This window comes from Lissotriton vulgaris, chromosome 3_1 (assembly GCF_964263255.1).
Source record: "Lissotriton vulgaris chromosome 3_1, aLisVul1.2, whole genome shotgun sequence".
NCBI lineage: Eukaryota > Metazoa > Chordata > Amphibia > Caudata > Salamandridae > Lissotriton > Lissotriton vulgaris.
The window spans coordinates 39,146,275-39,171,261 of record NC_141689.1 but is presented as its reverse complement, the minus strand read 5'-3'; the positions used below and the strand labels follow the sequence as shown (position 1 = coordinate 39,171,261).

At 49.7% G+C, this 24,987-nt stretch overlaps 1 protein-coding gene across 6 annotated transcripts in view; it reads left to right on the top strand.

Moving 5' to 3' along the window:
- The first annotated feature begins 428 nt into the window (after positions 1-428).
- The window catches only part of LOC147725885 (long-chain-fatty-acid--CoA ligase ACSBG2-like), a 405,988-nt gene continuing 381,429 nt past the window's right edge, over positions 429-24,987 (top strand). For 2 of the 6 annotated variants that reach the window (XM_086960030.1, XM_086960025.1), the window contains exon 1: positions 657-977. In XM_086960030.1, the coding sequence (XP_086816156.1) occupies positions 851-977 (127 nt within the window). In that variant the 5' untranslated portion in view covers positions 657-850. Of the gene's footprint in view, positions 978-16,490; positions 16,597-24,987 lie in introns of those variants that run through there. The other 4 variants (XM_086960029.1, XM_086960027.1, XM_086960028.1 and 1 more) reach the window with 4 other exon arrangements.

Genomic DNA, 24,987 nt, shown 5'->3' with positions numbered 1-24,987 from the left:
TGCATGTTTTGATTTGCTCTGTCTTCCATCCATCAATTGTGTGTCTTTTGTTTTCATCAGGAGCAGCGAAACCCTGGTGGGTAGCCACGTGCTAAAAAGGAACTGAATAATATTAACTTTTAATGCGTGGTCGATATCTTTAGTTATTTTTCTATTGTTGTCTTTTATGTCTATGATAGGTCAGGTAAACTATTGAAGGTTACCATAGTTCCGGTGATGGGACGTGAACAAAACATTAAACTGTAGGAAACATACTAATCAGGATGTTTCTAAATGGAAAGCAGAGGCTCGAGCCTGTGCCGCAGGCGGGGAATCAAAAACTTAACTTGGGAAAGCACACACCCAGATGACACAATAGGATATGAGAAGTTGCTCAACACACCCTGGCTGCTTCTCCTTGTAGGCTGGCTCACTGTGCATTGCTAAATAGAGAGGAATGTGGCTGCGTATGTGCTTATGGCACAACTAAGAAGACGTCAAGCGGCACAGGGAGTGTGTCCTCAGCTGTCGCCTGTCCACATCGCTTCAGGGCTCAGAGGTACCATTTGCTCCGCAGCATCAGGAGCCTTCAGAAGCCAATTTTAATGATTTTCTGTGGTGAGGAGTTAACAGGACTCTGCCAGACTCCTGGGAGCCTGTGTCAGAGAAAATAAGAAGACAGCTCTTGTGGTGAACAGAGAGTGCTGACTCTACATCGAACAGCACCCGCCCTGGTGGACTTCAGGAAGAAACTCAAGTCCTGGCTTTCAACAGAGACGTCGCACTCACAGCGCCCAGATACCTCTAGGGGTGTCAGTGCTGCGCTATACAAATGCTGATGGATTGATTGTCGCTTGAGACTCACCATCCAATGGTCCCTCGCAAGTCAACAAGGGAGCGTGACGTATCCGTGAGCAGCCATTGTAGGAGGGTAGTAGGAGACGGACCCTCAGAGGACTCTGTGGCCACGACCCAGGTCGCCGCACTTATGGATCCTGGTAGGTCACCCGTGTAAAGTTGAGAAATTGGGAAATATGAGGGAGTTTGTAAATGAGTTGCAGGTAGACGGGGTTCATAAAAAAGTGTGTTTGGTGTATTATTCAAAACAAATTAACAAAATATAATTTTTAAAATGTGAGGTCTAAATGCAACATAACAATTGCTTATTTTCATCTTTGATGTGCTGTGCGAGAGGGAGGAAGAGGAGTTGGTGTAAACAAGCACCTAACAGGTTTAGAGAGACACATGTCTGCCCTGTGAGTGCATAGGAGACAAAGAGAAACATGCACAGACACTGGCAAAACCAACTCCCAGACCCTGAGCCCACTAAACGTGCAAAAGGCCTGTCTGTAGCCAAGATGTACAAATGTCTTCTTAAAACACTCCACTGTTCCTTGGAAAGAAAGGAAGTAGGAGAATGGGTAGAGGAACAGGATAGAGGCAGAGTTTGAAGAGCGCAGGATCAGAGGAGCATGACATGCCCAGACTTTTTTAATTTATAAGAACCTGTTCCCCTACTTTTTTTAAAAAGACAATAGACCCAGGACGCTTAATTCTGATGAGTTCAATGGTTCAGCTGAAGTGTCATCCTGCGAGTCTCCTGTGCTGTGAAACTGAAGTAGGGCAGGCAGCTAAACCAGCCTTCCTGCCAGGGTGTCTGCTTCCCCGAAAGAAATGTTAACGTGCGCTATGACTTAATCTGCAAATGTAAAGGATAATCTGCAAATATCAAGAATACTTTGGAGCTGGTACTGGCTTTAACTGAACGAGTCACTCTGAACTTTGTGATGACAAAGATTTATACTTTGTGAGCGGTAGTGTGTAGTATGCAGGTCTATACATACTAGTAAGGATGTAGCCGAGGCAGCAGTGGTTGAGATTTGAAGTAGGTTTATTAAGCCATAAATATGTTTACAGGAGGTATTATGCTGGAACAACCAGCCCCACCAGGAGCAGCCTCCTAGCTACTCAGCCCATACTCCAACTGCCAACCCTCATACCAGTCACACAAGCATTCCATCCATGTCAATCACACTCACATTCTAACCTGGAACACTCACACTGGCTGAGCAGCTAGAAGCAGAGAAGTGCAGTAACATAAATACTATACCCAGAATACTACACATCCTCTCCCTTTTGAATTGGAAAACAAAAGAGAACCAGAGAGCGAAGAAGAAAATTAACCACAAACAGGGTATACAATCGTAAAATGTATCCGTAAACCCAGGGATGAGAAGGACTTCACACCACGAGAGGGTAAACAGACAAAAACCAAGAAAGAAAGAAGAAAGAGACAGTAGACACTAAAACTGACACCATCCTCCTCCTTTAATACTGAAGAAAAAGAAAAATGAAATATGAGAGACGAACTCACAAACAAGTGAGCAAGACCTAACATGAAGAAAACGTCTTCACGAAGGTAGACTGTGGCAAACAAGGCCACTCCTCAAGAGAGGAACTAAGGAGACATGGGACTAACCCATGAACGAAGGTGTAACCAGGGGAAAACCCAAGAAAACACACACAGCATGGGAAGGTGCAGCACAATGTGGCAAAACAATTCCACTCCTCATGAGAGGAACACTGAAAATATGGGGTTACCCATAACCAAAAAGAAGAAAGTGTAACAAGGGACAGGACCCAAGCACACACGCGGCACGGACAGGTGCAGCACAATGTGGCAAAACAAGTCCACTCCTCATGTGAGGAACACAGAAAATATGGGGCTACCCATAGACGAAGGTGTTAAAAGTCCAAAACCCAAAACACCAGCGGCACGAAAAAGGTGCAGCACAATGTGAAACAAACACATAGGAAAAGTGAAGCACAATAAGCTTACACAAGGAAAAATGAGCCAAATAATGACTACACACAAAAAATGTGATGCACAGGGCGTCTTACACACTGGACACAAAAGAGAAATTCGGACAGTGCGACATGCACGCAATAAACGTACAACAAAGGTGTCCAACAGAGGTAGAGAAGGTAAAGTCGAAAACAAAGACTTGACCCTATAACCCAGACATGAGGGTTAACATATAGTAAAACCATGAGGGGAAATAGGATTGCGACCTAAACCCATCCCAAAAACAGGGATACAATAATGCAAATGAGGGTGAGAGAACCCTTAACTAATGTTTTGTGCCACTGCGTCCTGTTATCCCATCCTCGTCGCCATGAATAATGTAGTATGCAGGTCTATACATACTAGTAAAGATGTAGCCGAGGCAGCAGTGGTTGAGATTAGAAGTAGGTTTATTAAGCCATAAATAAGTTTACAGGAGGTATTATGCTGGAACAAGCAGCCCCACCAGGAGCAGCCTCCTAGCTACTCAGCCCATACTCCACTGCCAACCCTCATACCAGTCACACAAGCATTCCATCCATGTCAATCACACTCACATTCTAACCTGGAACACTCACACTGGCTGAGCAGCTAGAAGCAGAGAAGTGCAGTAACATAAATACTAAACCCAGAATACTACATAGTGCTCTTTGCACTGATCACAGGAGACTTGTTTGGGAATTGGCATTCATTAATTTGGCTTTCTCACAACAGTTGCATGCAAATGGAACACCGTATTCAATGAGGGTTTCCCATTTGTCTGTGGTTGATTGTTAATGTGGACTATGCTACCTGTAAATTCAAAGCCATTTATACAGCAACATGTGGTAAATTGAAGCTTGGATGATGTCAGGATTGATGTCATAGTGGTGTCATATGTGAGGTCATAAGCAGTGCATGGTTGGGGTAAAAGTTATAGTTAGCGATGTTAACTATAACTGGTGAATTTATGTTACTTTCAAAACTTTAATGTTCAGACCGACAAAAATTCACTTTACTTTAACCTTTGGCTTTTTCAGTGAATTTTGAAGGTTTATTAAAAGAATAAAAACCTAACTATTACATTATTTTAACCTTTGATTTTTTCCAGTGAATTTCAATTTTTTTTTTAAAGTAAAGCAATAATTAATAACCAAACGTAAATGCAACCCCAGCTGTGCACGGCCTCTCATTTCAGAACTATCTCTCTCGTGATGGGAGTGAGCAGAAGGGTGCAGAGAGGGACTGGCCTCTCCTTTCATACATCTGTCTCAGCTGATGGGTGCGTGTGGTAAGGTGTGGCAAGGTACTAGAGGGCATTATAGCAAGACCCTCGTTACAATCATCGCCGTTTCAATTGAAGCTCAGATTAGATGTGCAGGACATCTAACCTGGGCTTCTATTAGAATTCTATAATGCATATTAGCAAGCCCATTATCGCCGTTTTAGCGTCAGTTTCCTGCTGCTAAAATGGCAATCATTTTTACGAGGTTCTTGCTAATATGCTCTTAGGTCTCTTTTCAGATGATTGGTACGCATAGTTGGGTGTGCGGAGGGACTGACTGTTCTGATGAGACTTCTCTATGTAATGATGGGAGTGCCTAGTAGGGAGGGACTGGGCTCCCCTGTAAGACCTCTCTCTCAGACGATGCACAATCGTTGAAGGGTGTGGGGAGGGACTAACCTCTACTTCCAGGCATCTCACACAGATGACAGTTGTGCACAGTAGGGTGTGTGGATGCGTGTTAACTCTGCTCACAACTCTTTTCAACCAATGAACACAAATAGTAGAGTCTGATAACACCTACTCCATTAAGATTCCTTCCTACAGTAAGAAGCATGAAGAGCAGACTGTATTCAGATATCACCTACTCTTCATGATTCCTCTAGAGTCTCCCAAAATTGTAACTTTAAAAAAAAGAATTAACCTTCTAATCATCGCAGTACGTATCTCTTACACACTTCCTCTCATAAACAAGGACCACAATTACAATATGCCTTCCTACTAATAGAGTGCATTGAGAACTCATGTACTCCTTTTTACTATTCACGATCCTGCGAGAGTACCGTGATATCGTAAAAATGAGTCAAAAACGATATACATGAAGATGACAGCTTGGTAGGACGCGAATCTCCATCACTCCGGTCTTGCAGACGCGAAGCTTTGTATTAGTCCCATCACCTGGCCCTCAAATCGCCGAACACAGTGCGGACCTGACTTGTGCCTCCTGCGGTGCCAGCGGTGAGAAAATTACAGACTGCATTGGTGCACCCGGACGGAGGCGTACCAAGGCAGCGACAGAGCAGGGGAGAACGCAGTGGAGGCACCGCCAGTGAACCCTAGGAGGCCTGCCCGACAACAATGAGGGCACCGTGTGATTGTGCCGTGAATTCAGAAGCAGGCGCTGAACCGGATCGGAGGCCCGTCCGAGGACAGCGGGAGGTGAGCGGCGCGGACAGCAGAGTGGTCAGCTCGCCCCGTCATCTTACATCTCCACGAGACTCATCCCCGTGCACTGGAAGCTGCTGCGCCTAGAGCCTTGCAACACCACTGGTGGCCCTCTGTGAGCAGTAGGCCCGGTGCCCCACTCTGCTTGAACTGTGGCCTGCGTACACTGTTTGAACTGTGACCTGCGGCCTTGGCACGGACTGGGGAGGTAGGGTCCTTCCATTGGGAGACCGGCCCTCCGCCCACCATCTTATCCTCTCTTCTGGCCGGGTCACAGCATTGTAGACGGGGCATCCGGGAGCCTGGGGTTTCTTAGCTGCAGAGCCTAGCTGGGGAACTGCCCCATCAGAGTCTCCCTGTGGATGCACGACTCGGCTCCCGACAAAGCCGTGATCCGCCTGCAGAGCACCACTCCATCCCCCAGACTCCTTGTGAGTGCAGCCTTCCCTTCCCAGTGCACCTGCTTACATCCACTTGGCACCACTACACCTCTGCAGTGGCCACCATGGAGGATTGTGGTCTTGGAGCGACATCGCTGCCACACATTGCCCCCTCTCCCTTTGCGGGGCTCCTCTATGGTTCGGGGATAAGGTCTGGGAGCAGTGTATGCCCCTTCTTTGGACTTGCCGTCTGATCCCTAGGGGCTGGGAGCAGCTCTGCTCGCTACGACCGGCCCAGGCGATCGACCGGCGATGGTTGGCGCCTCTGCCTTTTGCCCAGAGCGGCCTGGTGCTCCTTTCTGCCACATGGGAGCTGGAACGCACGGGATCCTCCCTGGAAACATAATGACCAGCTGGTCGCAACTGGTAGGTCTGGAGGTACACCCACTGCAATCCGCTGATCACAGGTGCCGCTTCGATGGCTTTACCACCCTCCCCCAACTCTGTTGGGCTCCTGGCGGCCCCCCTGCAGCCATTTCCAATGTCCCAGGCGTAGCAACATGGCGTCTGCATGGGTGAGGAGGGAGAAGACCCTTAGGGAAATGCTATTGAAGCAGACGTCAGCCCGGATTCAGAGACCACAACACCCCGGGACGCGGGGCTCCCAGAGCATCTAGAAGGGGCGGATGGGCCTGCTATGAAGGCCTTCATGATGGAGCTCTTATCAGCGATTAACCGCATGTGCGCTAGTGGGTTTTCCCTCTGCTCGCTGAAATTTAAAAATCGCTTGTTACGTGACAAAGCCAGCTCGTCATCCGCGCAGCGCAGGTAACGCCCTGGACGAGCTGGCTTTGTCATCCGCATCGAAGGGGTTAAAGAAGACATAATGGATTTGAGGAGGCAGCTCCTGGCCGACCCCAAATAAGTCAGGCGTGATGTGGATGAAGTGTAGGAGAGAGTGGCTGTCCTTGAGCATCATGAACTGCGTCGCAAAGAAGACCTATACCAGCTCCAACAAGAGATAATCCGGCTGCGAGACCAAAACTTAGATCTCCAGACCCATGCGGAGGATTTGGAGAACCGCTCATGAAGGAAAAATATCCTCATCCGAGCGATTCCATGGCGGGCAGAGGGAGACGACCTCCGAGCCTAAGTCCTGGCTCTCTTCCGGCAGATCTTGGGTAATGATGGCCCGCAGGACATACAGATGGACAAGGTGCACCGTATGGGCCTTCCCAGTTGTAACAAGGCCCCCCTCGGGACGTGCTCGTATGTGGGCATGATTTTCAGCTCAAGGAGCAGATCCTCTGCAGGGTGCCAGAGGCCCCGCTGATCCAATTCAATGGGGCACTCCCCAGCCCTCTTTCAAGATCTCGCTGCATCTACGCTTGCCAAACGGATGACTGGTCACCTCTCATCTCCGGGTTAAAGGCATCCCTTATTCGTGGGGCCATCCATTCAGCCTCATATTTAAGCTCCATGGAAAACTGCGCCAGATCCGCTCCTTTACTGAGGCTCTTGATCTACTGGGACTGGACAATTCAGCGGATGCTGGACGGAGGGAGAGCCCCAGGGACCACTCCACATGTAGGATATCACAATGGCACACAGTTGGGAAACCGAAGGCCTCTGCGGAACTTGACCCAGAGGAGATGGGGAAGGAACGGGAGGTGGTGATCTCCTCTCTCTCACAACCCCCTGACCGCCTGTGTTCCCCCTGAGCACCCCAAGCACTTACACGGGGATGGCCACCTTGGAGTGAGGCCAGTGGGGCTCCTGGGACGACTACTATCTTGTGCTCAGTGCCATGCCCCACTACGGTTCCTGGTTTTCAAAGTACTCTGCTCAACAGCCTGCCACCAGGGACCCGGCCTTCTCTGACATTGACCGACAGATAGACCTATGTCTAATTTCCCCCTATTGGACTGTTATTTTGGACTATTTTTAGGTTTTCCCCCATGTTTTCTTCTTGCGCAGGCTCTTGTTGGGCTGGTGTCCTACGACTTGAGATGGCTCATTGTTGGTTGATGTTGGGGGGTTTTCTGATCTTTTGGGGCTGTCTCCTCCCTCTCCAGGGCTTCTCTTATAACTCGGCCCTCCAGTACCTTGTTCGGGACCACAACACATACACCAGCTGGCCAGTCCATTTCCAATGAACTTAAGATAGTTAGCTTCAATGCCCGGGGACTTAATAACCCAGTCAAACGGAAAGCGGTCCTTTCTCTGCTCGAACATTTGGGTGGCGATATCTGTCTCCTTCAAGAAACCCACCTGCTTCACAGTGACACACACCGCATGCGTCATAGCCACTTCCCCTCACAATTCTGGTTCTCTGGGAATAGTAAGCGGGGGTAGTGGTCCTAATCTCCAGGCACTTTAGGGGCTCAGTGGGGGGTCCCGTTGCAGAGATCAAAGGCCGCCTCCTTGGACTGCGCCTTAATATAGGACGTTTTCACTTCACAGTAGCTTCTATACACTCCCCAACTGAGCGACCAAGGGAATTCCTAATATATGCCTTTGCTGAGGTCCTACACACACCTGACCCAATAGTGGTAGTGGGTGTCGAACTCATCTTAGTAATCGACACAGAGATAGACCGATCAGGCTCATGAACCAGTGGAGCAGGGGCCCTGTCGACTTGGGAGGTGATGACTGGCTGCACGATGCAGGGATTCAAGACGCTTGGCGATGCCTCCACCCAGACGAGCGAGACTTTTCATACTACTCGGCGGCGCACAAGACTTATGCCCACCTAGATTACTTCCTTGTTACCCCAGTCGCTTGGTCCTGCGTTACAGATTCCACCATTCAAGCTCGCTCCATGTATGACTATGCACACATCACCTTGACCATGAGCCTTTCCTCTGCAAGATCTCCACCCGCCCCCCAGTGGCACCTGCAAGACTCATTGCTCCAATCTCCGGCAGCAGTGGACAACATCAAGCGTTGCCTGACTGACTATTTAGCCACTAACGATGTAGTATTTTCGCCACTTTCCTCGGTATGGGAGGCACTTAAACTTGTTGGGATGGGGCTGCTAATCGTCAAGGCAGCTTATGAAAATAAACTCACACAGTCCAAACGTGCAGACCTAGATGCTAAAGTCAGGGAACTGGAAGCTATTCACAAACGCACTGGCGCTCCCAGAATTTGGTGGCAGTTCGAAAAAAAGCTCCTTCAGCTTAGGCGGGAAGACATTGACAGAGCTGAGCACGCGGTTGTTTGACTCAAACACAAATATTATGTGGGCTCCAATAGAGGGGGATGAATGCTGGCGCACTGCATGCGCAGTCAGCAAGCAGAACAAACCACAAAAGTGATACGGGGAGAGGGTGGTTCGGAGTTCATAGATAGCAGCGGGATACTGTCGACCTTCCTCTCTTTTTATAAAATTCTATATACCCCCGATCACTCCCTGCTGTCCAATCCCACTGAGTTCCTGTGGGGAGCGGCGATCCCTCCTCTTCCCGTGACTGAGGCGGAGGCCCAGGATGCCCCCCTACATTTTGAGGAGTTGATCTCTGCTATCGCTCGACTGAAGACCTTGAAGGCGCCAGGCCCTGATGGCATTAATGCTCTTTTTTATAAAACTTTCTGTACCAAACTTGCCCCGTTTCTTACCCGCTTGTTCAACTTCTTCGCGGATACGGGGTTCCCCACAACCTCAATGTTACAGGCCTCTATCTCAGTCATCCCTAAACCGGGGAACGACCCGGAGCTCAAGAGCTCATACCGCACAATTTCGCTGCTGAATATTGATGTGAAACTATTCTCCAGCATTCTGGCATCCCGGTTGAACATGCACAAGACAGGTCCGACCCGGACCAATCTGGCTTCATCCCTGGTAGGCAATGTGGGGACAACACCAATCGACTCTGCCACCTGATCGACAAAGTACAACGGTCCAAAGAAGAAGCCTTACTACTAGCAGTCGATGCAGAAAGGGCTTTCGACCGTGTGCACTGGACTTATTTATTTGCCACTCTTGAGCGAATTGGTTTGGGGCCCAGATTCCGACAGTGGATCACAAGCATCTATAGCTCTCTGAAAGCAGCGGTGCGGGTCAATGGTTTACTTTCCGAAAGCTTTGCGGTGGAGAGGGTAACCCGGCAAGACTGCCCCCTTTCTCCTCTGCTCTTTGCTCTTTATATGGAGCCCTTTGCCCAACTGCTTCGGGACAACCCCAAGGCGCAGGGCATCCAGTTTGGCTTGCACCACCGTTTTATCAGCCTCTAAGCAGATGATGTCATCTTTTCAATGGCACATCCCGAGACCTCCCTACCGGCCACTGTTGAGAATCTACAGACTCTCTTCAGAATTATTATGCAGAAATCTCAGGTACTCAACCTCACCGCTGCCCATTCAATGGTCGATGCCCTACGGGCCAACTTTGCCTTTGACTTGGTGATGGACGGTACTGAATATCTCGGGATTGGTCCTTCACAAGAGTCTGGCAAAAACAGCAGAGGTGAACTACATGGCCCTTCTAACTCGCATCCTAGCAGACCTGGCCCGCTGAACGGTGCCAGCCTTTGTCATGGTTTGGTAGGCTGTCCGCTGTCGAAATGAATGTACTTCCACAGGCCCTGTATTTGTTTCAAACACTCCCTTTAGAGCCTCCACCTCATGCACTTCGCCATATTCAGACCGCGATCGAGCATTTTGTGTGGGGCCCGATCTCTCCTCGCTTGCAGAGGACCTTGCTACAACGCCCTAAGAAAGACGGCGGTCTCGCCTTCCCTAATATCATCCGCTACCATTAAGCTTCTGTACTACGGTACCTGGTGGAGTATAACCGCCCGATGACCTTTAAATATTAGGTCTTTATATACCAGACTGTGGCAGGCCACCAAATCTGACGAGATGCCTGGTTGTTGCGCCTCGCTCGCGCCTGGGGGATTTATTCCTCACCAGTCACCCGCCCCACAATGTTGGTTTGGGATAGGGTCTCTCTCCGGGCTGACCTAACTATGTTACTCTAGCCAATTACCCCAATCTTTTCCTACCCTGCCTTTCCACCTGGCATGGACCATAATTTAGCAACGCACTGGTTAGATGGTGGCTGCAAATGCCTGGGGCACCTGTTCGACATTCAGGGTCGCATCTCCTCTAAGGACCTGCAGGAGATCTCTGGTTTATACGGCGCTGACCTCTTCCTCCACTCCCAGATGACGCACTGGATCTCGGAAACCAAGACAAGTCCGTTCAAGAAGTGGGACCATTCAAGAAGTGGCTCACCAGCAAAAAGGATGATCGAGGGCTTATATCTGAAATATACTCCTTTCTCACATCAGATATCCGAACCACCCATTCGGCAGGACAAAGACGCTGGGAGGCAGAACTGGGGAGTACATTATCTGATAAGGAATGAGAAAATATTTTCTATAGCTCACACCACACCGCACATTCCATGGGTCATGCATAAACTGCCTTTAAGATTACCTCCTACTGGTACTACACCCCAGCCCGACTTGCTAATTGGCACTCTAATTGCGACGTCCTTTGCTGGCGGGGTGCGGTAGCCCTGGTACCCTCCTCCACCTGTTATGGCACTGCCCAAAGCTCACATGATACTGGGAGAGGATACTAGATGGCATTGATAAGGCCTGTCGCACTACTATTCCCAGGCTCACGGCTTACACCCTATTAGGCCTCCCTAACGCATTGACCTTCCCCCTGTGCTGAATTAGAGGGAGACAGATGTCGCTTGCACTGAACGCCGCACACCGAGTAACTCTGGCCGGGTGGAAAACTGATAGAATACCGGACCAAGCGTAATGGTTTCACCAACTCTGGTATCTTTTGGGTATGGAAAGAATTTCAATGGCTACCCTAGGGAATTATGCAGATTATGCCAAGATTTGGGCCCCATTCATAACTATCCTTTCCACTGAATTTCGGGAACTGACATGCCCCAGCTATCTCCGGCTCCTGAAATTAATCCCCGGGGACATTCCCCCCACCTAATTTGATGGCTCCTCGTGGTACCCACGGACCCCTCAGTGTTGGACTTGGCCCTTCTGGCAGGTTCACCCCTAAACTTTTTGCTTTGACATGTGACCTGGTATTAGTGATTTTTGGCTTCTGCGCACTTTACCACTGTGTCCCAGGGTAAAGTGCGTGAGTGTAGTGAGGTTGGCCTACCCTCCCATAGGAATGCATGGGGAATGTATGTGTCCCTGGTAGTTCTTGATGCGTGGGGAGTGCAGGTGCGAGTTTGGTATGTGCAGACTCGTGTGATTAAATGCTGTGCGATGATGTGTGCGGCATAAATGTGTCTAGTGTGGAAGTGCCATTTCTAGTAGTTGGCATGTCTGTGTAATTTATGTGAATTTGCTGTCTGGCTTGTGATTGGCTGGAGCTGGCTTGTGAGCCTGGCTCCATGAGTCAGGATGGGTCTGCCCCGGTGGTGAGTGGAGACATCTGCATGAGTGATGTGAGGGAGGAGTGCACCTGGGACCTGAATAGGGCTGGGCTTTCCCCACAGAATGCTGGTTCTGCCCCCTGTGGTGCGACTGATGACCCTAGCCTGACTAGTGAATGGTGAGGGGGGCTGAGCACACCAGAGTGCTCCAAAACCAGCTGCGACTGGTTTTCCCCCACCCTGCAGACACAGACAAAGGGAAAATGTGTATAAAAGAGGGGCTGTGACCCAATGAAAATGTTCTCTTGCTTGATCCTATCTTGGAGGGGGCCTGCTGCTGCTGGGCGCCAGGAGGACCGCCACTGGGACTGCCTCCCTGTCTGGAGGGCCCTGTGAGCTGGCCCCTGGGCCCAGCCTTTGCCCCCCCACCTCCTGAAGGACTTTTGCTTGACTTTGGGGCACACTAGCGCTGGGGAGCGCTTGGCTCTACTTCTTTGTTCCTGCAATGCCTGGGAGTGCTGGATTTGTCCCCCTAGCGCTTGGGAGCGCTTTCTTTCCACTTGCAAGGAGCGCTGATTTAATGGCCACTTGCCCCTTTTTATTCTAGGTGAAAACGGGTGCCCACGGCGCATATTTGCTGATTTTTAGTGCTTTCATAGTGGGTGCCACCCCGCGATCTTACTGAGTTGTCCCCCCCCCCCCAACGGGGACTTCATAGTTAATTGCAACTGGAGCCTGCCCTGTATTTTCTTTGCCCAAGAAGATCCCCGCCATGGTCCCCGGCCGACCCGCAGGAAGTTTGGCAGCCCCGCCGAGGACGTGGGCCGGGCCGCCAGGAGACCGGAAGTAGAGGGGAGCCTGCCCCGATCTCCGGTGGAGAGAAGCCAGGCTCATGGGCAGAAAGGAAGTGAAGCGGGGCTCCCTTAAGTTGAGGAGAGCCCCGCACACCACAGTTATTAACCGCCCGACAGAGGAGAGAGAGCAGACACGCCGCTGAGAGAAGCCGCCGCCTCCCCAACAGCCGGTGAGTGCGGGCGTCCCCGGGGTCGCTCCTCAGCTCCGGGTAGCGTTTCCTCAGTTCTTCAGAGCATTTGCTGTTTCTGAGTCCCCAGAGAGGGACTCCAACGTTATTGGGGACATTGCTGAATTTAGAGCCCACAAAAGGCTCCGGGGCACATTGTTGTTGAGAGCCCACGAGCGGCTCCGGGGCAGTTACTGATTCCGAGCCCCCCGAGCGGGACTCCAATGATTCTCGGGGCCATTGTTCTTTGATTCCCCTGAGCGGGACTCCCACATAATTTAGGGGGCAGTTTTGGTAGTAGAGCGGCCCCGTCTGGCAGCGGGCCACTCCCCCAACACAAGGGCGTTTGTTTATTTGAAGCCCACATGGCTCCTGAGGCCCCAGCTATTGATACAGAGCCCACGAGGCTCCTGAGGGCACAGCTAAATTGTCCAGAGCCCAGGAGGCTTCCACATGGTTTATTGAGAGCCCAAGGATAGTAGTTAATCCAGTGGTTAAATGTTGATTAAGGTGATGTGCTTTGAAGTAAAACTTTGCATGCTTTCAGGGTAATCGTCGGATAGATAGATAGATAGATAGATAGATAGATAGATAGATAGATAGATAGATAGATAGATAGATAGATAGATAGATAGATAGATAGATAGATAGATAGATAGATAGATACATAGATAGATAGATAGATAGATAGATAGATAGATAGATAGATAGATAGATAGATAGATAGATAGATAGATAGATAGATAGATAGATAGATAGATAGATAGATAGATAGATAGATAGATAGATAGATAGATAGATAGATTAATACCAGTTAGGTGTGATCGTCAGAAGGGGCTGTGTGGCTTCAGGGTAATCGTTGGTGATATAGATAGGGCCGGCAGACATTAGGTAATGTTAGATGGCAGGGATAGTGTTCTAAAGTAGGAGAGTTTGTAGTCTATGAGATGAGGTGTCAGCCTTTTGCAGAAGTATAATTAGAGACATAAAGGGAGCCTGGCTCGAGACTGAGAGGAATGTTTACTTAGAAACAGACAGCATGCAGAGGATGGAAGGTATGAAGCGGGTCTCTGAATACAGAAAGGAGACAAATCAAGCAGGAGGCAGTCAACAACAATTTTTCATGCATGGTTTAGGAGTATTAGCGGGAGAAGGCTTTTGGAGACAGCAAGCAAACTAAGGATGTAAGCTGTAGAAAGTAAAATACATCATACATCTTGCACCATATCCAGGTCAGGCAGCTGAAACATACCAGTCTGAGTGTACACATCCCTTAAACATTAAGAGCATTACCCTGTTATGTGCCAACCCTAGGGCAGCCCTTTTACACATAGTCAACAGTATGGCAACTTTGATACAGTATCTGTGCAGAAAAGAGAAAAGGTCTAATTTAATGATCTTCCATCACTATTTAGCTTTTTAGTCGCTCACTTCATTCACTGAAATTGAGTTATTTGGCATTGGCTGAGAGTGTCTTGTCAATGCGCAGTCAGATATTACACGTGTTTTGTTACCTACTCCTAATCTGAGTTATTTCTACCGCACAGCAGAGAACGCTCTGATATGGAAGGTATCTACAGCCAACATTCCAAGTGTATATTGTGCATAGGTGTACATGTGGCCGGTATAATATATACATTGGACATATAAGGGAAGCAAAGTGATGGATAGCCTGTGTGTTCCATTTTGGAAGTCCCTCCATGGCCTGTTCCTGTGCACAAGATGGAGGTGGTGTTGTTTTCAGAGGCAGTAGAAGTGTATCACTAACATTCCTGAAGCAGGAGCGAGAAGACCTAAATGCTGAAGTAGGGACAGAAGACACAAAGCTCCTATCGAAATTTGATTATGTTGTTTGCTGTGAGGAACTCCTGCCCATTGATAGATGGGGTGGGTGAAGGGGCTGCAGTCTCTTCTAACACTGTTCAGCATGTGAAGGATCCTGTAGGTGAGAGCAGCCTTTTGGGTCTTTCCTGATCACTGTCTTTTTGGCTGTTCCTATAGGGGAGCAGGTAGTTCACACCTTTTTTGCGCCTCTCTTGTGGGTGCTGCAGGCTGGAGACTACCCTGCTGTGAGTAGCATCACTCTGCATGGCGGATCTCCATGCAAGAAAGTGGGGGAAGCGCTCTGAAGTAATGAGATCATCTGGGGGTGCGCTTCCTTGTATTCCTCCTTGAGGGGCTCGACGCCCCCCCACACACACATACAGCCACTGGGCTGCGGTCTAGGCAGGCTGAGCGTGCACCTCCTCCTGTCCTGAGGGACTCGACACACGTGCAGTTATTGCCCACTGGGTTCAATTTAGTGGAATCAAGCACCTCATTTGTTTCTCCCTCGCCTGACACGCTTTCTGTGATTGGCCGCTGGCTGCAGTTCAAAACAGTCCAACGCCGCGCGGACCCAGTCGCTGTCAGGGAACTGTTGACTGGGAAAGTGGTGCTGAAGATTTAAAGAATATGCAGTTCCTGGAGGTAAGCAACAAAAGCCTCACAGAGTCTCTGGATAAGACAGGTCAAACAGATACAGATGTGCTCGATGTGGTATCACTATCTGCTGGTAAACATGTTTACCTTGCTGGCACACAGAGGCCCTGTGGATTGGACCTTCCTGTGCCAGTCCCACCTCTTGAGCAATATCACTATATGTGTTTGGGGATGTTCACTCTACCTCGTTGGAGGGGGTGGGGGGCTGTTGTCCCCACACTGCAACAGAACTTGTGGCCAGTGTTGAAAGGAAGGCTCAAAGTAGGATAGGCTAGCTTCTTTCATTCATGTCATGCGTCATCACAGGTTCCAGCCAGCTGTGAGCTTCACATACAAGCCCATAGAACAGCTGTCTGGAACATTCCAAGGGAAGGAGCGGGAAGGGGGGGAAAGGAACATGCCAAGGGAAGATAATAAACGTTTTACTCCTATTGACTTTTAACAGGAGGTAAAATAAAAAAAGATAAACATTTAACATTTTAGGACTAAAACAACTCCTGCGTAAGCAGGTTGTGCTCTGTGCTATGTACTGAAACACGTTGCTGCATCCAAATTCCTTCCAGCTCGTTTCTCCCCAAGTAAATAAACAGCAACAGTCGCTTTCAGAACACAAAAACCGCACACTGAACACTTATGAAATACTTAGAAACATTGTTCAATTTATGGTACTCAAAGGTGCCATTTGCTCTGCAGCATCAGGAGCCTTCAGAAGCCAATTTAATGATTTTCTGTGGTGAGGAGTTAACTAGAATCTGCCAAACTCCTTGGAGCCTGTGTCAGAGAAGATAAGAAGACAGCTCTTGTGGTGAGCAGAGAGTGCTGACTAGAACAGCACCCGCCGTGGTGGACTTCAGGAAGAAACTCAATCTCTGGATTTTCAACAGAGATGTCGCACTCACAGCGCCCAGATACCTCTAGGGGTGTCAGTGCTGCGCTATACAAATGCTGATGGATTGATTGTCGCTTGAGACTCACCATCCATTGGTCAACAAGGGAGCGTGAAGTACCCGCGATCAGCCATTGTAGGAGGGGAGTAGGAGACGGAACCTCAGAGGACTCTGTGGCTGTGACCCCAGGTCGCCACTGTGATGGATCCTGGTAGGTCACCTGGGTAAAGTTGAGAAATTGAGAAATATGAGGTAGTTTGTGAATGAGTTGCAGGTAGACGGGGTTCATAAAATAGTGTATTTGGTGTATTATTCAAAACAAATTAACAAAATATAATTTTTAAAATGTGAGGTCTAAATGCAGCATAACAATTGCTTTTCTTCATCTTTGATGTGCTGTGCGAGAGGGAGGAAGAGGAGTTGGTGTAAACAAGCACTTAACAGGTTTAGAGAGACACATGTCTGCTCTGTGAGTGCATAGGAGACAAAGGGAAGCAAGCACAGGCACTGGCAAAGCCATCTCCCAGACCCTGAGCCCCACTAAACGTGCAAAAGGCCTGTCTGTAGCCAAGATGTACAAATGTCTTCTTTAAAACACTCCACTGTTCCTGGGAAAGAAAGGAAGTCGGAGAATGGGTAGAGGAACAGGATAAAGGCAGAGTTTGAAGTGGGCAGGATCAGAGGAGCATGACATGCCCAGACTTTTTTAATTTATAAGAACCTGTTTCCCTACTTTTTTTAAAAAGACAGTAGTCCCAGGAAGTTTAATTCTGATGATTTCAATGGTTCAGCTGAAGTGTCATCCTGTGAGTCTCCTGTGCTGTGAAACTGAAGCCAGGCAGGCAGCTAAACCAGCCTTCCTGCCAGGGTGTCTGCTTGCCTGAAAGAAATGTTAATGTGCGCTATGACTTAATCTGCAAATGTAAAGGCTAATCTGCAAATATAAAGAATACTTAGGAGCTGGTACTGGCTTTAACTGACCAAATCACTCTGAACTTCGTGATGACAAAGATTTATACTTTGTGAGTGGTAGTGCTCTTTGCACTGATCACAGGAGACTTGTTCAGGAATTGGCATTCATTAATTTGGCTTTCTCAGAACAGATGCATACAAATGGAACACCGTATTCAAGGAGGGTTTCCCATTTGTCTGTGGTTGATTGTTAATGTGGACTATGCTACGTGTAAATCCAAAGCCTTTAATACAGCAACATGTGGTAAATTGAAGCTTGGATGATGTCAGGAATGATGTCATAGAACATGTCATGAATTATGTCCTATGTAAGCAGTGCATGGTTGGGGTGCAAGTTTTAGTTAGCAATGTAAACTATAACTGATGTATTTATGGTACTTTCAAAACTTTAATGTTCAGACCGACAAATTCACTTTACTTTAACCTTTGGTTTTTTCAGTGAATTTTGAAGGTTTATTAAAAGAATAAAAACAGATCCTTCTATCACACCGAACTATTACATTATTTTAGCCTTTGATTTTTTCCAGTGAATTTCTACATTTTTTTAAAAGTAAAGCAATAATTAATAACAAAACATAAATGCCACCCCGGCTGTGCACGGCCTCTCATTTCAGAACTATCTCTCTCGTGATGGGAGTGGGTAGAAGGGTGCAGACTGGCCTCTCCTGTCATACCTCTGTCTCAGCTGATGGGTGGGTGTAGTAAGGTGTGGCAAGGTACTAGAGGGAATTATAGCAAGACCCTCGTTACAATCATCGGCGTTTTAGAGGCAGGAAACTGCTGCTAAAACTTCGATAATGGGCTTGCTAATATGCGTTATAGAATTCCAATTGAAGCCCAGGTTAGATGTGCAGGACATCTAACCTGGGCTTCTATTAGAATTCTATAATGCATATTAGCAAGCCCATTATCGCCGTTTTAGCGTCAGTTTCCTGCTGCTAAAACGGCAATCATTTTTACGAGGTTCTTGCTAATATGCAAGAGTGGAGTGGTGTGGCTCACTGGTGAGAGGCGGCAGACCCGGAATCAGAGAACGGCCCGGGACCAGGGTTCAATTCCCGAAGGGCAGGGTTGTGGACCAGGATCAACGGACCCGATAATTCTCGCCTCGGTGCCTACTCTAACCAGGGATCACACTCGGCAACTCTGGGCATTAAGCTTGCCTCATCTCTACAACGGCCCCCCACAGACGCCGGGAATGCCTGGTTTCACCTTGGAGATACCCAGAAGGGACCATCTCACAGGGAAAGCCAGTACGGGTTCCCCAGCGGTGTTCAGCGCCAGGACACCCCGAGATGGGGTAACAGTGCGCTTTACAAGTATCACCATTACATTACATGCTCTTAGGTCTCTTTTCAGATGATTGGTACGCATAGTTGGGTGTGCGGAGGGACTGACTGTTCTGATGAGACCTCTCTCTGTAATGATGGGAGTGCCTAGTAGGGAGGGACTGGGCTCCCTTTAAGACCTCTCTCTCAGACGATGCACAAGCGTAGAAGGGTGTGGTGAGGGACTAACCTCTACTTCCAGGCATCTCACACAGATGACAGGTGTGCACAGTAGGGTGTGTGGATGCGCGTTAACTCTGCTCACAACTCTTTTCAACCAATGAACACAAATAGTAGAGTCTGATAACACCTACTCCATAAAGATTCCTTCCTACAGTAAGATGTATGACCAAACAGATGAGTGGTCACCTCTCATCTCCGGTATAAAGGCATACCTTATTTGTGGAGTCATCCATTCAGCCTCATATTTAAGCTCCATGGAAAACTGCGCCAGATCCGCTCCTTTACTGAGGCTCGTGATCTACTGGGACTGGACAATTCAGCAGATTCTGGACAGAGGGAGAGCCCCAGGGACCACTTCACACGTAGAATATCACAATGGCACACAGTTGGGAAACCGAAGGCCTCTGCGGAACTTGACCCAGAGGAGATGGGGAAGGAACGGGGGCGGTGATCTCCTCTCTCTCACAACCGCCTGTGTTCCCCCTGAGCACCCCAAGCACGCACACGGGATTGGCCACCTTGGAGTGAGGCCAGAGGGGCTCCTGGGACGACTACTATCTTGTGCTCAGTGCCATGCCCCTCTACGGTTCTTGCTTTTCAAAGTACTCTGCTCAACAGCCTGCCGCCAGGGACCCGGCCTTCTCTGACATTGACCGACAGATAGACCTATGTCTAATGTCCCCCTATTGGACTGTGTTATTTTTGACTATTTTTCAAAGCCTAATTGTTAGGTTTTCCCCATGTTTTATTCTTGCACAGGCTCTTGTTGGGCTGGTGTCCTACGACTTGAGATGGCTAATTTTTGGTTGATGTTGGGGGGTTTTCTTATCTTTTGGGGTTGTCTCCTCCTTCTTCGGGGCTTCTCCTATAACCCGGCCTTCCAGTACCTTGTTCGGGACCTCAACACATACACCAGCTGGCCAGTCCATTTCCAATGGAACTTACGATAGTTAGCTTCAATGCCCGGGGACTTAATAACCCAGTCAAACGGAAAGCGGTCCTTTCTCTGCTCGAACATTTGGGTGGCGATATCTGTCTCCATCAAGAAACCCACCTGCTTCACAGTGACACACACCGCATGCGTCATAGCCACTTCCCCTCACAATTCTGGTCCTCTGGGAATAGTAAGCGGGGTGGGGTAGTGGTCCTAATCTCCAGGCCTTTAGGGGCTCAGTGGGGGGTCCCGTTGCAGAGATCAAAGGCCGCCTCCTTAGACTGCGCCTTAGTATAGGGCGTTTTCACTTCACAGTAGCTTCTATTCACTCCCCAACTGAGCGACCAGGGGAAATCCTAATCGATGCCCTTGCTGAGGTCCTACACACACCTGACCCAATAGTGGTAGTGGGTGTCGAACTCAACTTAGTAATGGACACAGAGATAGACCGCTCAGGCTCATGAACCAGTGGAGCAGGGGCCCTGTCGACGGGAGGTGGTGACTGGCTGCGCGACGCAGGGATTCAAGACGCTTGGCGATGCCTCCACCCAGACGAGCGAGACTTTTCATACTACTCAGCGGCGCACAAGACTTATGGCCACCTAGATCACTTCCTTGTTACCCCAGTCGCTTGGTCCTGCGTTACAGATTCCACCATTGAAGCTCGCTCCATGTCTGACCATGCACACATCACCTTGACCATGAGCCTTTCCTCTGTAAGATCTCCACCCGCCCACCAGTGGCACCTGCGAGACTCACTGCTCCAATCTCCGGCAGTAGTGGACAACATCAAACGTTGCCTGACTGACTATTTAGAGACTAATGATGTAGTACTTTCGCCACTTTCCTATGGGAGGCACTTAAACTTGTTGAGAGGGGGACGCTAATCGCCAAGGCAGCTTATGAAAATAAACTCACACAGTCCAGATGCTAAAGTCAGGGAACTGGAAGCTATTCACAAACGCACTGGCGCTCACAGAATTTGGTGGCAGTTTAAAAAAAAGCTCCTTCAGCTTAGGCGGGTAGACATTGACAGAGCAGAGCACGCGGTTGTTTGACTCAAACACAAATATTATGTGGGCTCCAATAGAGAGGGATGAATGCTGGCGCACTGCCTGCGCAGTCAGCAAGCTGAACAAACCATAAAAGCGATACCGGGAGAGGGTGGTTCGGAGTTCATAGTTAGCAGTGGGATACTGTCGACCTTCCTCTCTTTTTATAAAAATCTATATACCGCTGATCACTCCCTGCTGTCCAATCCCACCGAGTTCCTGTGGGGAGCGGTGATCCCTCGTCTTCCCATGACTGAGGCGGTGGTGCTGGATGCCCCCCTACGTATTGAGGAGGTGATCTCCGCTATCTCTCGACTGAAGACCTTGAAGGCGCCAGGCCCTGATGGCTTTAGTGCTCTTTTTATAAAATTTTCTGTGCCAAACTTGCCCCGCTTCTTACCCGCTTGTTCAACTTCTTCGCAGATACGGGGTTCCCCACACCCTCAATGTTACAGGCCTCTATCTCAGTCATCCCTAAACCAGGGAACAACCCAGAGCTCTAGAGCTCATACCGCATGATTTCGCTGCTGAATATTGATGTGAAACTATTCTCCAGCATTCTGGCTTCCCGGTTGAACACGCACATGCCAGGTCTGGTCGACCCGGGCCAATCCAGCTTCATCCCTGGTAGGCAATGTGGGGACAACACCAATCGACTCTGCCACCTGATTGACAAAGTACAATGGTCCAAAGAAGAAGCCTTACTACTAGCAGTCGACACAAAAAAGGCTTTCGACCGTGTGCACTGGCCTTATTTGTTTGCCACTCTTGAGCGAATCGGTTTGGGGCCCAGATTCCGACAGTGGATCACAAGTATCTATAGCTCTCTGAAAGAAGCGGTGCGGGTCAATGGTTTACTTTCCGATAGCTTTGCGGTGGAGAGGGTAATGCAGTAAGACTGCCCCCTCTCTCCTCTGCTCTTCGCTCTTTATATGGAGCCCTTTGCCCAACTGCTTCGGGACAACCCCAAGGCGCAGGGCATGCAGGTTGGCTTGGACCACCGTTTTATCAGCCTCTAAGCAGGTGAACTACATGGCCCTTCTAACTCCCATCCTAGCAGACCTGGCCCGCTGACGCTGCCTGCCTTTGTCATGTTTTGGTAGGCTGTCTGCTGTCGAAATGAATGTACTTCCACAGGCCCTGTATTTGTTTCATACACTCCCTTTAGAGCCTCCACCTCAGGGGCCTGATCTCTCCTAGCTTGCAGAGGACCTTGCTACAATGCCCTAAGAAAGACGGCGGTCTCGCCTTCCCTAATATCATCCGCTACCATTAAGCTTCTCTACTACGGTACCTGGTGGAGTATAACCGCCCGATGACCTTGAAATATTAGGTCTTTATGGACCAGACTGTGGCAGGCCACCACATCTGACAAGATGCCTGGTTGCTGCGCGCCGCTCGCGCCTGGGGGCTTTATTCCTCACAAGTCACCCGCCCCACAATGTTTGTTTAGGATAGGGTCTCTCTCTGGGCTGACCTAACTATGTTACCCTTGCCAATGACCCCAATCTTTTCCTACCCTGCATTTCCACCTGGGATGGACCATATTGTAGCAACGCGCTGGTTAGATGGCGGCTGCAAATGCCTGGGGCACCTGTTCGACATTCAGGGTCGCATCTCCTTTAAGGACCTGCAGGAGAGCTATGGTTTATGCGGCACTGACCTCTTCCTCCACTCCCAGATGGCGCACTGGGCCTCGGAAACCAAGACAAGTCCGTTCGAGAAGTGCGACCGTTCGAGAAGTGGCTCACCAGCAAAAAGGATGATCAAGGGCTTATATCTGAAATATACTCCTTTCTCACATCAGGTATCCGAACCACCCATTCGGCAGGACAAAGACGCTGGGAGTCAGAACTGGGGAGTACATTATCTGATAAGGAATGAGAAAATATTTTCTATAGCTCACACCACACCGCACACTCCATGGGTCATGCGGAAACTGCCTTTAAGATTACGTCCTACTGGTACTACACCCCAGCCCGACTTGCTAATTGGCACTCTATATGCGACGTCCTTTGCTGGCGGGCTGCGGTAGCTCTGGTACCCTCCTCCACCTGTTACGGCACAGCCCAAAGCTCACATGCTACTGGGAGAGGATACTAGATGACATTGATAAGGCCTGTCGCACTACTATTCCCAGGCTCACGGCTTACACCCTATTAGGCCTCCCTAACGCATTGACCTTCCCCCTGTGCTGAATTAGAGGGAGACAGATGTCGCTTGCGCTGAACGCCGCACACCGCACACCGAGTAACTCTGGCCGGGTGGAAAACTGACAGAATACCGGACCACACGCAATGGTTGCACCAACTCTGGTATCTTTTGGGTATGGAAAGACTCTCAATGGCTACCCTAGGGAATTATGCAGATTATGCCAAGATTTGGGCCCCATTCATAACTATCCTTTCCACTGAATTTCGGGAACTGACATGCCCCAGCTATCTTCGGCTCCTGAAATTAATCCCTGGGGACATTCCCCCCACCTAATTTGATGGCTCCTCGTGGTACCCACGGACCCCTCAGTGTTGGACTTTGCCCTTCTGGCAGGTTCACCCCTAAACTTTTTGCTTTGACATGTGACCTGGTATTAGTGATTTTTGGCTTTTGCGCACTTTACCACTGTGTCCCAGGGTAAAGTGCGTGCGTGTAGTGAGGTTGGCCTGCCCTCCCATAGAAATGCATGGGGAATGTATGTGTCCCTGGTAGTTCCTGATGCGTGGGGAAAGCAGGTGTGAGTTTGGTATGTGCAGACTCGTGCGATTAAATGCTGTGCGATGATGTGTGCAGCATAAATGTGTCTAGTGTGGAAGTGCCACTTCTAGAAGTTGGCATGTCTGTGTAATTTATATGAATTAGCTGTCTGGCTTGTGATTGGCTGGAGCTGGCTGGTGAGCCTGGCTCCATGAGTCAGGATGGGTCTGCCCCGGTGGTGAGTGGAGAGATCTGCATGAGTGATGTGAGGGAGGAGTGCACCTGGGACCTGAATAGGGCTGGGCTTTCCCCACACAATGCTGGCTCCGCCCCCTGTGGTGCGACTGATGACCCTTGCCTGACTAGTGAATGGGAAGGGGGGCTGAGAACACCAGAGTGCTTCAAAACCAGCTGCAACTGGTTTTCCCCCACCCTGCAGACACAGACAAAGTGAAAATGTGTTTAAAAGAGGGGCTGTGGCCCCATGAAAATGTTCTCTTGCTTGATCCCATCTTGGAGGGGGCCTGCTGCTGCTGCTGGGCGCCAGGAGGACCGCCACTGGGACTGCCTCCCTGCCTGGAGGGCCCTGTGAGCTGGCCCCTGGGACCAGCCTTTGCCCCCCACCCACCTCCTGAAGGACTTTTGCTTGACTTTGGGGGACACTAGCGCTGGGGAGCGCTTGGCTCTACTTCTTTGTTCCTGCAGCGCCTGGGAGCGCTGGATTTGTCCCCCTAGCGCTTGGTAGCGCTTTCTTTCCACTTGCAAGGAGTGCTGATTTAATGGCCACTTGCCCCTTTTATTCTAGGTGAAAGCAGCTGCCCACGGCGCATTTTGCCGATTTTTTGTGCTTTCATAGCGGGTGCAACCCTGCGATCTTGCCGAGTTGTCCCCCCCCTGACGGGTGCCCACCACGCCAGGAACTTCATAGTTAATTGCAACGGGAGCCTGCCCTGTTTTTTCTTTAACTAGAAGATCCCCGCCGTTGGCGCAGGCCGGCCCGCAGGAAGTCAGGTATCCCCGCCGAGGACGTGGGCCGGGCCGCCAGGAGCCCGGAAGTAGAGGGGAGCCTGCCCCGAGCTCCGGTGAAGAGAAGCCATGCTCGAGGGCAGAAAGGAAGTGAAGCGGGGCTCCCATAAGTTGAGGAGAGCCCCACACACCACAGTTATTAACCACCCGACAGAGGAGAGAGAGCAGAGACGCCGCCGAGAGGAGCCGCCGCCTCCCCAACAGCCGGTCAGTGCGGGTGTCCCCGGGGTCGCTCCTCAGCTCCGGGTAGCGTTTCCTCAGTTCTTCAGAGCCTCGAGAGGCTCTGGGGCATTTGCTGTTTCTGAGTCCCCCAATAGGGACTCCAACGTTATTGGGGGCATTGTTGAATTTAGAGCCCACGAGAGGCTCCGGGGCACATTGCTGTTGAGAACCAACGAGTGGCTCCGGGGAAGTTA